General features: G+C 40.2%; 1 protein-coding gene across 1 annotated transcript in view; it reads right to left on the reverse strand.

Moving 5' to 3' along the window:
* Nucleotides 1-820: 820 nt before the first annotated feature.
* Nucleotides 821-14,043, reverse strand: part of LOC126082372 (protein FAM240B-like) — a 63,928-nt gene continuing 50,705 nt past the window's right edge. The window contains exon 4 of the mRNA XM_049894914.1: nucleotides 821-914. Coding sequence (XP_049750871.1) covers nucleotides 821-914 — 94 coding nt within the window. The remainder of the gene's footprint in view (nucleotides 915-14,043) is intronic.

Raw genomic sequence — 14,043 nt, forward strand, 5'->3', positions numbered from 1 at the left:
GTAATCGGCCTCTGGGCCCGAGAGAAGGGTAAAGTGAGGATGGCTTGAAATCCCAGGAAGTGTCTGGGGGAGTTAGAAATGCCACCTGCTAAACCACCAGGGACTAACCAAGACAGGTGTGTGGTGCGGAGAGTTAGCACAGGACGCACAGCAGTGAGGGTCCACAGGAGAGCAGGCACAGCCACCAAGTTTATTAAGCATTATCTTTCTTTCACTGCATGGTTCTAATTAATGCATTCATGAAAAAAATCAACCAAACTCATATGAAAAGAAAAAGAAAATCAGCTCGGTTAAATTCCAAACCATGTTGTCAATACATTCTCCTTTTTTATGATAAGAGCTTTATTTCTGCAAGTAGTTGCATTTCTGTATTCACGAAAATGAGGGAAAGGAAGAAAAAATCTTATGACTGTTTTTCCAGAAGACCTGGTGAAGCCAGGTTCCCATCAAGATCATTGCTTTTGGCAAGCTTCGATAAAACATTTAGGTTTAAAAATGAGAGGAAAACGTGGAAATGAATTATGCTACATGGATCTTTGAAACACGGGAGTGCTAATTCCAGGAGCTTTTTATATGAAATAACCGGAGCTTCATATCCCGTTTGCAGTCATCCCGTCCTCTGTGCAGAAAGGATTGAGCTGGATCACAACTCCCATTAGCACTGCGAGGAGAGGCTTCACATGTAAATCCCCTCACAAACGGGAGAGCAAATAGAGGGTGTTCTGCTTAGTATGTCAAAATAACTTGGGTGTTATCTTTTTCTCCTAGAAAAGCGCCCTTGGTGGCTTGTTATCTTTTTAGTGGATGACACAGGAAGCTCTCAGTTGACTATGTTTTCCTGTTTTTCCTTGTCATCAGGGTTGTCCAGCATCTTCAGCCTTTTCTCCAGCCTCTGCTTCCATTCTTCTCTGAGCCTGAGAAGGGGACACAATAGACACGGTTAAGTGCACTTGTTTCCACAACTACTGATCCAATGAAGTGCTATTGTTTTTTTTTCTCTAATGTTTTCTTTTTTTAAGGAAACAGATGGATTTTACAACTTAATAAAGAAAAAAAAAAATCAATAAACAAACGGACAAAAGCTATGAATAGGCAGTTGTCTCCAAAACTTAAACCTCAGATTGGTTTGTAGATCCAATATAATCTCCATCAAAATCCTGGCAGGACCTCTCTGTAGATATGGACAAGCGGATTCTAAATTTTATAAGAAAAGGCAAAAGAACTAGATTTTCCAAAACAATCTGAAAAAGAACAAACTTGGAGGACTCACACTATCTGGTTTCAAGACATATAAAACCAGTTGCTGGTGAGTTGATCCCAACTCATGGTGACTCTGTGTGTGTCAGAGGAGAACTGCGCTCATAAAGTTTTCTTTTTTTTCTTGCTTATTTATTTATTTTTTGGCTTGTTACTCTTTTATTGTACGTATTAGAAAACAAGTTCAAAGAGATTAAATGACTCGTGCATTTGATAACAGATAAATTTATCTAAATATTGTAATCCCCGAAATTAATACCTTTTGGCTTGGGGTTTCTTTTAAATTAATGACATTAATTTCTGATTAAATTAATTAGGTTTTTCTTCCTTGGATCCATTGCATGTTTCTTTTTAAAAAAAATTTACTGCATTTTGGGTGAGAGTTTACTGCGCAAATTAGTTTCTCATTCGAAAATTTATACACAAATTGTTTTGTGACATTGGTTGCAATCCCTGCAATGTGTCAGCACTCTCCCCCTTTCCCTTTACATCTCGGGTTCCCCGTGTCATTTGTCCAGGTTTCCTGTCCCTTCCTGCCCTCTCATCTTTGGTTTTGGGCAGGTGTTGCCCATTTGGTCTCGTATACTTGATTGACCTAAGAAGCATGTTCCCCATGCAAAAAAAAACCAAACCCACTGCCGTCGAGTCATTCTGACTCAAGGGCAGAGTAGAACTGCCCCATAGGGTTTCCAGGGAGTGCCTGGCGGATTCACACTGCTGACCCTTTGGTTAGCAGCCATAGCACTTAACCACTACGCCACCAGGGTTTCCAATGTTCCCCGCGAGTGTTACTATTTGTTTCATAGGCCTGTGGGTACTGGGTTTTACTCCTTAGCTAAAAAGTGGACTTTGGGAGCAGCATCAATTTTGAGTTAGCAGGGTGACTGGGGGCCATAGTTTCAGGGATTCTTCTTGTCTCTGTCAGACCAGTAAATGTGGTTTTTTTTTTTTTTGTAAATTTGAATTCTGTTCTACATTTTTCTCCTGCTCTGTCCAGAACTCTTTATTTTGATCTCTGTCAGAGCAGTTGGTGGTGAGAACTTGGCACCATCTAGTTCTTCTGGGCTCAGGCTGGTGGAGGCTGTGATTCACATGGTCCATTAGTCTTCTGGACTGATATTTTCCTTGTGTCTTTGGCTTTCATCATTGTCCCTTGCTGCAAATGTGATGGGACCAATAGATGTATTTTAGATGGCCGCTCACAAGTTTTTAAGACCCCAGAAGTTACTCACCAAAGTAGGATGTAGAATATTTTCTTTATGAACTATGTTATGCCAACTGACCTAGATGACCCCTGAGACCATGATCCCCAGCCCTCATCCCAGTAACTTGGTCCCTCAAAGTGTTTGTATGTGTCTAAGAAGCTTCTATGGCTTTCCTTGGTCAAGTTGTGCTGAGGTCTCCTATATTATGTGCCGTTTTTCCTTTCACCAAAGTTAACACTTGTTTATAAGGTTTTCAATGACTGATTTTTTGGAAGTAGATCACCAGGCCTTTCTTCTGAGGTGCCTCTCAGTGGACTTGAACTGCCAAAATTTTGGTGAGCAGGTGGGCATGTTAACTGTTTCTACCACCCAGGGACTATCAAAGCTATCATGTTTAAGATGGTGTAGCATCAGGGAAAGAATAGACAAATCAATCAGTGGAACAGCATATAGAGTCTAGAAACCAACCCACACAAATATGGTCAATTGATTTTTGACAAATAGGCAAAGGCAGTTCAATGGAGGAAGGATTTTTTTTTTTTTTTAAACAAATGGTGCTGCAACAACACTTGGACACTCATATTTAAAAAAAAAAAGACCTTGATCAGTTGTCATTAGTTGCCATCTAGTTGATTCTGACTCATGGTGACCCCGTGCGTGCATAGTAGAACTGCTTCATAGGGCTTTCAAGGGTGTGGCCTTTGGGAAGGTGATTGCTCCACCTCTCTTCTGAGGCATCTCTAGGTGGGTTCAAACTGCCAACATTTCAGCTAGTAGTTGAGCCCTTAACCATTTTTGCCACCCAGGGACTCCCGTCTTGATCCAGACCCAAACCTTACACAAAATTAGCTCAAAATGGATCATAGACCAAAATGTAAGACTATAAAATATCTAGAAAAAGCACAAAAGTAATATCTTCATGACCTTGGGAAAGGAAAAGAATTCTTATATACAACACCAAAAGCACAATTCATAACAGGAAAAAATTGATAATTTAGATTTCATCAAAATTAAAAGCTTGCAACACCTATGCTCACCCAAAGACTTCACCAAAAGAGTAAAAAGATTACCTACAGACTGGGAAAAAGTTTTTAGTTATGACATTTCTGATCAGTGCCTGATCTCTAAAATCTACATGATGCTGTAAAAACTCAACTGCAAAAAGACAAATAACCCAATTAAAAAATGGGCAAAAGTTATGAATAGACACCTCACTAAAGAAGACATTCAGGTAGCTAACAGATATATGAGGAAATGTTCACGATCATTCTTAGCCATTAGAGAAATGCAGATCAAAAGTACAATGAGATTTCATCTCACTGCAATAAGGCTGGCATTAATCCAAAAAACACAACATAATAAATGTTGGAGAGGCTGTGGAGAGATTGGAACACTTCTACACTGCTGGTGGGGATGTCAAATGGTACAACCACTTTGGAAATCTATCTGGCGCTTCCTTAAAAAAGCTAGAAATAGAACTATCATACGATCCAGCAATCCCGCTCCTTGGAATATATCCTAGAGAAATAAGAGCCTTTACGTGAACAGATATATGCACACCCATGTTTTTTACAGCACTGTTTACAATAGCAAAAACATGGAAGCAACCAAGGTGCCCATCAACGGAGGAATGGATAAATAAATTACGGTATATTCACACAATGGAATACTACAGAACAATAAAGAACAGTGAAGAATCCGTGAAACACTTCATAACATGGAGGAACTTGGAAGGCGTTATGCTGAGTGAAGTTAGTCAGCTGCAAAAAGACAAATATTGCATAAGACCACTATTATAAGAACTTGAGAAATAGTTTAAACTGAGAAGAAAACATTCTTTTGTGGTTACGAGAGGGGTGAGGGAGGGAGGGTGGGAGGGGGCATTCATTAATTAGATAGTAGATAAGAACTACTTTGGGTGAAGGGAAAGACAGCACACAATACAGGGGAGGTCAGCACAATTGGACTAAACCAAAAGCAACAAAGTTTTCTGAATAAACTGAATGCTTTGAAGGCCAGTGTAGCAGGGGCAGGGGTCTGGGGACCATGGTTTCAGGGGACATCTAAGTCAATTGGCATAATAAAATCTATTAAGAAAACATTCTGCACCCCACTTTGAAGAGTAGCATCTGGGGTCTTAAATGCTAGCAAGCAGCCATCTAAGATGCATCAATTGGTCTCAATATACCTGGATCAAAGGAGAATGAAGAACACCAAGGACAAAAGGCGATTACGAGCACAAGAGACAGAAAGGGCCACATGAACCAGCGACTAGATCATCCTGAGACCAGAAGAACTAGACGGCGCCCGGCTACAACCGATGACTTTCCTGACAGGGAACACAACAGAGAACCCCTGAGGGAGCAGGACAGCAGTGGGATGCAGACCCCAAATTCTCATAAGACCAGACTTAATCATCTGACTGAGACTAGAAGGACCCCAGTGGTCATGGACCCCAGATCTTCTGTTGGTCCAGGACAGGAATCATTCCCGAAGCCAACTGTTCAGACATGGGTTGGACTGGATAATGGGTTGGAGAGGGATGCTGGTGAGGAGTGAGCTTCTTCGATCAGGTGGACACTTGAGACTATGTTGGCATCTCCTGCCTGGAGGGGAGATGAGAGGCTGGAGGGGGTTACAAGCTGGCGAAATGGACACAAAAAGAGAGAATGGATGGAGATTGCAGGCTGTCTCATTAGGGGGAGAGTAATTGGGAGTGTGTAGCAAGGTGTATATGGGTTTTTGTGTGAGAGACTGACTTGATTTGTAAACTTTCAGTTAAAGCACAGTAAAAATTATATTAAAAAAGAATAAAGGCAAAATTACAGACATTTTTAGAAAAGCAAAAGCTGAGAAAGTTTACTAACAACTTTAAATTAAACAACTTTAAACTCATTAAATGACAATTTAAAGAATGTACATCAGAGGTGGGGCCAAGATGGCTGACTAGGTAGACGCTACCTTGGATCCCTCTTGCAACAAAGACTCGGAAAAACAAGTGAATCGATCACATACATAACAATCTAGAACCCTGAATAACAAACACAGACTTAAAGAGTTGACCTGAATGACAGAGACGGAGAACGAACAAATACGGGGAAGCAGCGACTGTTTTCCGAGCCTGGAGCCAGCGTGCCAGTCAGGTAACCTTGGCGCCGGGCTTAGGATTGGGCCCAGGGGAGCTGAACACAAAATCTTGTGACGGTGCAAACAAGGGGCGCAGCCCTACCCCCTGAACTGACCCCCGGAGGGGGCCCAGCCAGTCCGCGTGGGTGGCGCTGCCACGGGGCTGCCGGGAGGAAAAGTTGCTGGGAGGCAGTGACTGGTTTTGGAGCCAAGAGTGCAGCATCCCAGCAGCGGAACCTTGACGCTGGGCTTTGGACTGGCAGCGGAGGATCTGACCACGGCTTTAGCGGGCCAGACCATCGGGGACAATCTCCACACAGCCAGCACACATAGGCGACACGCCCCTCGGGAATCTCAGATAAAATAGTCATCCCAAGCAAGATAAGCAACTTTGGCTATATTCCGAGGTGCTACTCTCCTGTTTTTCTGAACCCCCCTCCCCTTCCCAGGGGGCTTCATTAACATTGGAATTTCCTGAGCCAGAGGGAGAACGGCTCTGGCTCCATGGCGGCTTTGCTTTTCCCTTTTTTTTTTTGGTCTTTTCCTAACCCTTTCTTCCGGCCTGAGAGAAGCAACCACAAAAAACCCAGAGACCAAAAATCCTTCTCTAATTGGACTAAAAACACAGAACCAGCTCCAGCCAAGCATATATGATCCAAATCTCGGGCTTTCATCCTTACAGGGAACAAGGTGGCGGTTATAATCCAAAGGCAGTTCTGATAGGGATCTGACTGCATTTTTTTTAGCAGATTTTCTGGAAAAACAAGCTTCCCAGGTCTGATATCTCTGCTTATTCAACAGAGCCCTAACTGACCCACAACAGGGAACTGAGGGCTGAAGCTCCCCCCAGACCACCTAGCCTCTTGCCTTAGGGGTCTAAGGAGGGTGACATCTACCAATCAGTAGAGGTACTTGCATTGGGGGCCTAAGGTACAGCTGCAGTGCCCTCCCACCAAGGTGGTATAGGAATAGAGACACACCTACTTAACTGACACTTGGGGGAAGCCTGTCAGCATCCTGCCCCCCCCGGAGGGTGAACCCCAGCTGCTAATAGAATCTGGTGCACACAACTATCACCACTACTTCTCGAGGTGGATAGGTGTTAGGGTGCAGTACACACTTGATGACCCAAAATCAGATTCTACTCAAGCATAGTGAATAGACTCAGGCATATATATCTGGCAACAGCCCAAACCAGCTGGTAATAGGTCATAAGTAAGTCAAGGGCTACAACAAACAAGACAGCACAATCTAGTAGCGCATCCACGTATATTGAAAGAAAACAAAACAAGATAAGACTCAGTGAGCAAATATAGAATAAATCACTACTATATCCTTGTGATGGCTCGGAGACAGCAGTCGATATCAAACCACATAAAGAAGCAGACCATGACAGCTTCTACGACCCCCCAAACAAAAGAATCAAAATCTTTAAAAGTGAAGATACAATCCTGGAATTATCAGATACAGAATATAAAAAACTAATTTACAGAATGCTTCAAGACATCAGGGATGACCTCAGAAATGAAATAAGGCAGTATGCAGAAAAAGCCAAGGAACACACTGATTAAACAGTTGAAGAACTCAAAAAGATTATTCAAGAACATAGTGGAAAAATTAATAAATTGCAAGAATCCATAGAGAGACAGCATGCAGAAATCCAAAAGATTAATAATAAAATTACAGAATTAGACAACGCAATAGGAAGTCAGAAGAGCAGACTCGAGCAATTAGAATGCAGACTGGGAAATCTGGAGGACCAGGGAATTAACACCAACATAGCTGAAAAAAAATCAGATAAAAGAATTAAAAAAAATGAAGAAACCCTAAGAATCATGTGGGACTCTATCAAGAAGGATAACTTGCGTGTGATTGGAGTCCTAGAACAGGGAGGGAGGACAGAAAACACAGAGAAAATAGTTGAAGATCTGCTGACAGAAAACTTCCCTGACGTCATGAAAGACGAAATGATATCTACCCAAGATGCTCATCGAACCCCATTTAAGATTGATCCAAAAAAAAAAAACACGAAGACATATTATCATCAAACTTGCCAAAACCAAAGATAAAGAGAAAATTTTAAAAGCAGCCAGGGATAAAAGAAAGGTCTCCTTCAAGGGAGAATCAATAAGAGTAAGTTCAGACTACTCAGCAGAAACCATGCAGGCGAGAAGGCAATGGGATGACATATACAGAGCACTGAAGGAGAAAAACTGCCAACCAAGGATCATATATCCAGCAAAACTCTCTCTGAAATATGAAGGCGAAATTAAAATATTTACAGATAAACACAAGCTTAGAGAATTTGCAAAAACCAAACCAAAGCTACAAGAAATACTAAAGGAAATCAGTCAGAAAACCAATAATATCAGATATCAGCACAACACAAGGTCACAGAACAGAACATCCTGATATCAACTCAAATAGGGAAATCACAAAAACAAATTAAGATTAATTAAAAAAAAAATGCTCATAACAGGGAATCATTGAAGTCAATACGTAAAAGATCACAATAATCAAAAAGAGGGACTAAATACAGGTGGCATAGAACTGCCATATGGAGAGTGATACAAGGCGATATAGGAAAATACAAGTTAGGTTTTTACTTAGAAAAATAGGGGTAAATATTAAGGTAACCACAAAGAGGTATAACAACTCCATAACTCAAAATAAAAGCCAAGAAAAACGAAACGACTCAACAAACATAAAGTCAAATACTGTGAAAATGAGGATCTCACAATTTACAAAGAAAAAGTCTCAGCACAAAAAAGTAAGTGGAAAAATGAAATTGTCAACAACACACATAAAAAGGCATCAAAATGACAACACTAAACACTTATTTATCTATAATTATGCTGAATGTAAGTGGACTAAATGCACCAATAAAGAGACAGAGAGTCTCGGACTGGATAAAGAAACACGATCCGTCTATATGCTGCCTACAAGAGACACACCTTAGACTTAGAGACACAAACAAACTAAAACTCAAAGGATGGAAAAAAAATATATCAAGCAAACAATCAGCAAAAAAGAAGAGGAGTAGCAATATTAATTTCTGACAAAATAGACTTTAAACTTAAATCCACCACAAAGGATAAACAAGGACACTACATAATGATAAAAGGGACAACTGATCAGGAAGATATAACCATATTAAATATTTATGCACCCAATGACAGGGCTGCAAGATACATAAATCAAATTTTAACAGAACTGAAAAGTGAGATAGACACCTCCACAATTATAGTAGGAGACTTCAACACACCAATTTCGGAGAAGGACAGGACATCCAGTAAGAAGCTCAATAGAGACAGGGAAGACCTAATTACAACAATCAACCAACCTGACCTCATTGACTTATACAGAACACTCCACCCAACTGCTGCAAAGTATACTTTTTTTTCTAGCGCACATGGAACATTCTCTAGAATAGACCACATATTAGGTCATAAAACAAACCTTTGCAGAGTCCAAAACATCGAAATATTACAAAGCATCTTCTCAGACCACAAGGCAATAAAACTAGAAATCAATAACAGAAAAACTAGGGAAAAGAAATCAAATACTTGGAAACTGAACAATACCCTCCTGAAAAAAGACTGGGTTATAGAAGACATCAAGGAGGGAATAAAGCAATTCATAGAATGCAACGAGAATGAAAATACTTCCTATCAAAACCTCTGGGACACAGCAAAAGCAGAGGCCAATTTATACTGATAAATGCACACATACAAAAAGAAGAAAGAGCCAAAATCAGAGAACTGTCCCGACAACTTGAACAAATAGAAAGTGAGCAACAAAAGAATCCATCAGGCACCAGAAGAAAACAAATAATAAAAATTAGAGCTGAACTAAATGAATTAAAAAAAAAAAAATTAGAGAACAGAAAAACAATTGAAAGAATTAACAAAGGCAAAAGCTGGTTCTTTGAAAAAACTAACAAAATTGATACACCATTGGCTAGACTGACTAAAGAAATACAGGAAAGGAAACGAATAACCCAAATAAGAAACGAGAAGGGCCACATCACAACAGACCCAACGGAAATTAAAAGAATCATATCAGATTATTACGAAAAATTGTACTCTAACAAATTTGCAAACCTAGAAGAAATGGATGAATTCCTGGAAAAACACTACCTACCTAAACTAACACATTCAGAAGTAGAACAACTAAATAGACCCATAACAAAAAAAGAGATTGAAACGGTAATCAAAAAACTCCCAAGAAAAAAAAAAAACCCCTGGCCCGGACAGCCTCACTGCAGAGTTCTACCAAACTTTCAGAGAAGAGTTAACACCACTACTACTAAAGGTATTTCAAAGCATAGAAAATGATGAAATACTACCCAACTCATTCTATGAAGCCACCATCTCCCTGATACCAAAACCAGGGAAAGACATCACAAAAAAAGAAAATTACAGACCTATATCCCTCATGAACATAGATGCAAAAATCCTCAACAAAATTCTAGCCAATGGAATTCAACAACATATCAAAAAAATAATTCACCACGACCAACTGGGATTTATACCAGGTATGCAAGCCTGGTTTAATATTAGACAAACCAGTAATGTAATCCACCATATAAATAAAACAAAAGACAAAAACCACATGATCTTATCAATTGATGCAGAAAAGGCATTTGACAAAGTCCAACACCCATTTATGATAAAAACTCTTACCAAAATAGGAATTGAAGGAAAATTCCTCAACATAATAAAGGGCATCTATGCAAAGCCAACAGCCAACATCACTCTAAATGGAGAGAACCTGAAAGCATTTCCCTTGAGAACAGGAACCAGACAAGGATACCCTTTACCACCGCTCTTATTCAATTGTGCTAGAAGTCCTAGCCGGGGCAATTAGGCTAGACAAAGAAATAAAGGGCATCCGGATTGGCAAAGAGGAAGTAAAATTATCTCTATTTGCAGATGACATGATCTTATACACAGAAAACCCCAAGGAATCCTCCAGAAAACTACTGAAACTAATAGAAGAGTTTGGCAGAGTCTCAGGTTATAAGAAAAACATACAAAAATCACTTGGATTCCTCTACGTCAACCAAAAGAACATCAAAGAGGAAATCACCAAATCAATACCATTCACAGTAGCCCCCAAGAAGATAAAATCCTTAGGAATAAATCTTACCAAGGATGTAAAAGACCTATACAAAGAAAACTACAAAGCTCTACTACAAGAAATTAAAAAGGACATACTTAAGTGGAAAAACATACCTTGCTCATGGGTAGGAAGACTTAACATAGTAAAAATGTCTATTCTACCAAGAGCCATCTACACATACAATGCACTGCCGATCCAAATTCCAATGTCATTTTTTAAGATGATAGAGAAACTAATCACCAACTTCATATGGAAGGGAAAGAAGCCTCGGATAAGCAAAGCATTACTGAAAAAGAACAAGAAAGTGGGAGGCCTCACTCTACCTGATTTCAGAACCTATTATACAGTCACAGTAGTCAAAACAGCCTGGTATTGGTACAACAACAGACACATAGACCAGTGGAACAGAATTGAGAAGCCAGATATAAATCCATCCACATATGAGCAGCTGATATTTGACAAAGGCCCAGTGTCAGTTAATTGGGGAAAAGATAGTCTTTTTAACAAATGGTGCTGGCATAACTGGATATCCATTTGCAAAAAAATGAAACAGGACCCATACCTCACACCATGCACAAAACCTAACTCCAAGTGGATCAAAGACCTAAACATAAAGACTAAAACGATAAAGATCATGGAAGAAAAAATACGGACAACCTTAGGAGCCCTAATACAAGGCATAAACAGAATACAAAACATTACCAAAAATGACGAAGAGAAACCCGATAACTGGGAGCTCCTAAAAATCAAACACCTATGCTCATCTAAAGACTTCACCAAAAGAGTAAAAAGACCACCTACAGACTGGGAAAGAATTTTCAGCTATGACATCTCCGACCAGCGCCTGATCTCTAAAATCTACATGATTCTGTCAAAACTCAACCACAAAAAGACAAACAACCCAATCAAGAAGTGGGCAAAGGATATGAACACACACTGCACTAAAGATGATATTCAGGCAGCTAACAGATACATGAGAAAATGCTCTCGATCATTAGCCATTAGAGAAATGCAAATTAAAACTACGATGAGATTCCATCTCACTCCAACAAAACTAAAAACAAGGCTGGCATTAATCCAAAAAACACAAAATAATAAATGTTGGAGGGGCTGCAGGGAGATTGGAACTCTTATACACTGCTGGTGGGAATGGAAAATGGTACAACCACTTTGGAAATCTATCTGGCGTTATCTTAAACAGTTAGAAATAGAACTACCATACAACCCAGAAATCCCACTCCTCGGAATATACACTAGAGAAATAAGAGCCTTCACACAAACAGATATATGCACACCCACGTTTATTTCAGCACTGTTTACAATAGCAAAAAGCTGGAAGCAACCAAGGTGTCCATCAACGGATGAATGGTTAAATAAATTGTGGTATAGTCACACAATGGAATACTACGCATCGATAAAGAACAGTGACGAATCTGTGAAACATTTCATAACATGGAGGAACCTGGAAGGCATTATGCTGAGCGAAATGAGTCAGAGGCAAAAGGACAAATATTGTATAAGACCACTATTATAAGATCTTGAGAAACCGAGAAGAACACATACTTTTGTGTTTATGAGGGGAGGTGGGAGGGAGGGTGGGAGAGGGTTATTTACTGATTAGTTAGTAGATAAGAACTACTTTAGGTGAAGGGAAGGACAATACTCAATATACGGAAGGTCAGCTCAACTGGCCTGGACCAAAAGCAAAGAAGTTTCCGGGAGAAACTGAATGCTTCAAAGGTCAGCGGAGCAAGGGCGGGGGTTTGGGGACCATGGTTTAAGGGGACTTCTAAGTCATTTGGCAAAATAATTCTATTATGAAAACATTCTGCATCCCACTTTGAAATGTGGTATCTGGGGTCTTGAATGCTAACAAGCGGCCATCTAAGATGCACCAATTGGTCTCAACCCACCTGGAGCAAAGGAGAATGAAGAATACCAAGGTCACACGACAACTAAGAGCCCAAGAGACAGAAAGGGCCACGTGAACCAGAGACCTACATCATCCTGAGACCAGAAGAACTAGATGGTGCCCGGCCACAATTGATGACTGCCCTGACAGGGAGCACAACAGAGAACCCCTGAGGGAGCAGAAGATCAGTGGGATGCAGACCTGAAATTCTCATAAAAAGACCATACTTAATGGTCTGACTGAGACTAGAGGAATCCCGGCGGTCATGGTCCACAAACCTTCTGTCGGCACAGGACAGGAACCATCCCCGAAGACAACTCATCAGACATGAAAGGGACTGGACAGTGGGTAGGTGAGAGATGCTGATGAAGAGTGAGCTAATTATATCAGGTGGTCACTTGAGACTGTGTTGGCATCTCCTGTCTGGAGGGAGGATGGGAGGATAGAGAGAGTTGGAAGCTGGCAAAATTGTCAGGAAAGGAGAGACTGGAAGGGCTGACTCATTAGGGGGAGAGCAAGTGGGAGTACGGAGTAAGGTGTATATAAACTTATATGTGACAGTCTGATTTGATTGGTAAACGTTCACCTGAAGCTCAATAAAAGTTAATAAAAAAATAAAAAAAGAATGTACATCAGGTGGAATAGATAAAAGGTCCAATGTGTAAGAAGAAGAAATTATAAGTGAGGATTTCAATAAATCTGTGGCTAAAACAAACAAAAAAAAAAAAAGAAAAATTAAAAGTTTGCTCTGTGGAAGACTCTGTTAAGAGAATAAAAGACAAGCCACAAATGGGGAGAAAATACATGACCCAGTAATCTTAATCCTGGGAATTTACCCAGGAGAAATAAAAACTTCTGTTCACTCAAAAATCTGTATGAGAACATTTACAGTAGTTTTATTCATAATTACCAAAAACTGAAAATAACCTAAATGTAATTCAAATGGGGAATGGATAACCAAACTGGTACACACATGCAAAGGAATGCTACTTACCAATAAAAAGGAATGAATTATTGATACACACGATAAGAATGAATCTCAAAAGCACTTTTCTAAGTCAAAAAAGTCAGGCTCAAAAGACTACATACTATATAATTAATTCATTTACTTGGCATTCTGGAAAAGGCAAAAGTATATTAAAAAAAAAAAAAAACCCGCTGCGGTCGAGTCGATTCCGACTCATAGCGACCCTATAGGACAGAGTGGAACCGCCCCATAGAGTTTCCAAGGAGAGCCTGGTGGATTCAAACTGCTGAGTATTTGGTTAGCAGCCATAGCACCTAACCACTACGCCACCAGGGTTACCATGGGGATGGGGAAAGATCAGTAGTCGCCAGGCATTGGGAGTTGGGAAGGAGTTGAGCACAAGGGGGCAGTATGAGGGAATTTTTTCAGAGGGAAGGAACTGTTATATATCT

Source organism: Elephas maximus, chromosome 9 (assembly GCF_024166365.1).
Source record: "Elephas maximus indicus isolate mEleMax1 chromosome 9, mEleMax1 primary haplotype, whole genome shotgun sequence".
NCBI classification, from domain to species: Eukaryota; Metazoa; Chordata; class Mammalia; order Proboscidea; family Elephantidae; genus Elephas; species Elephas maximus.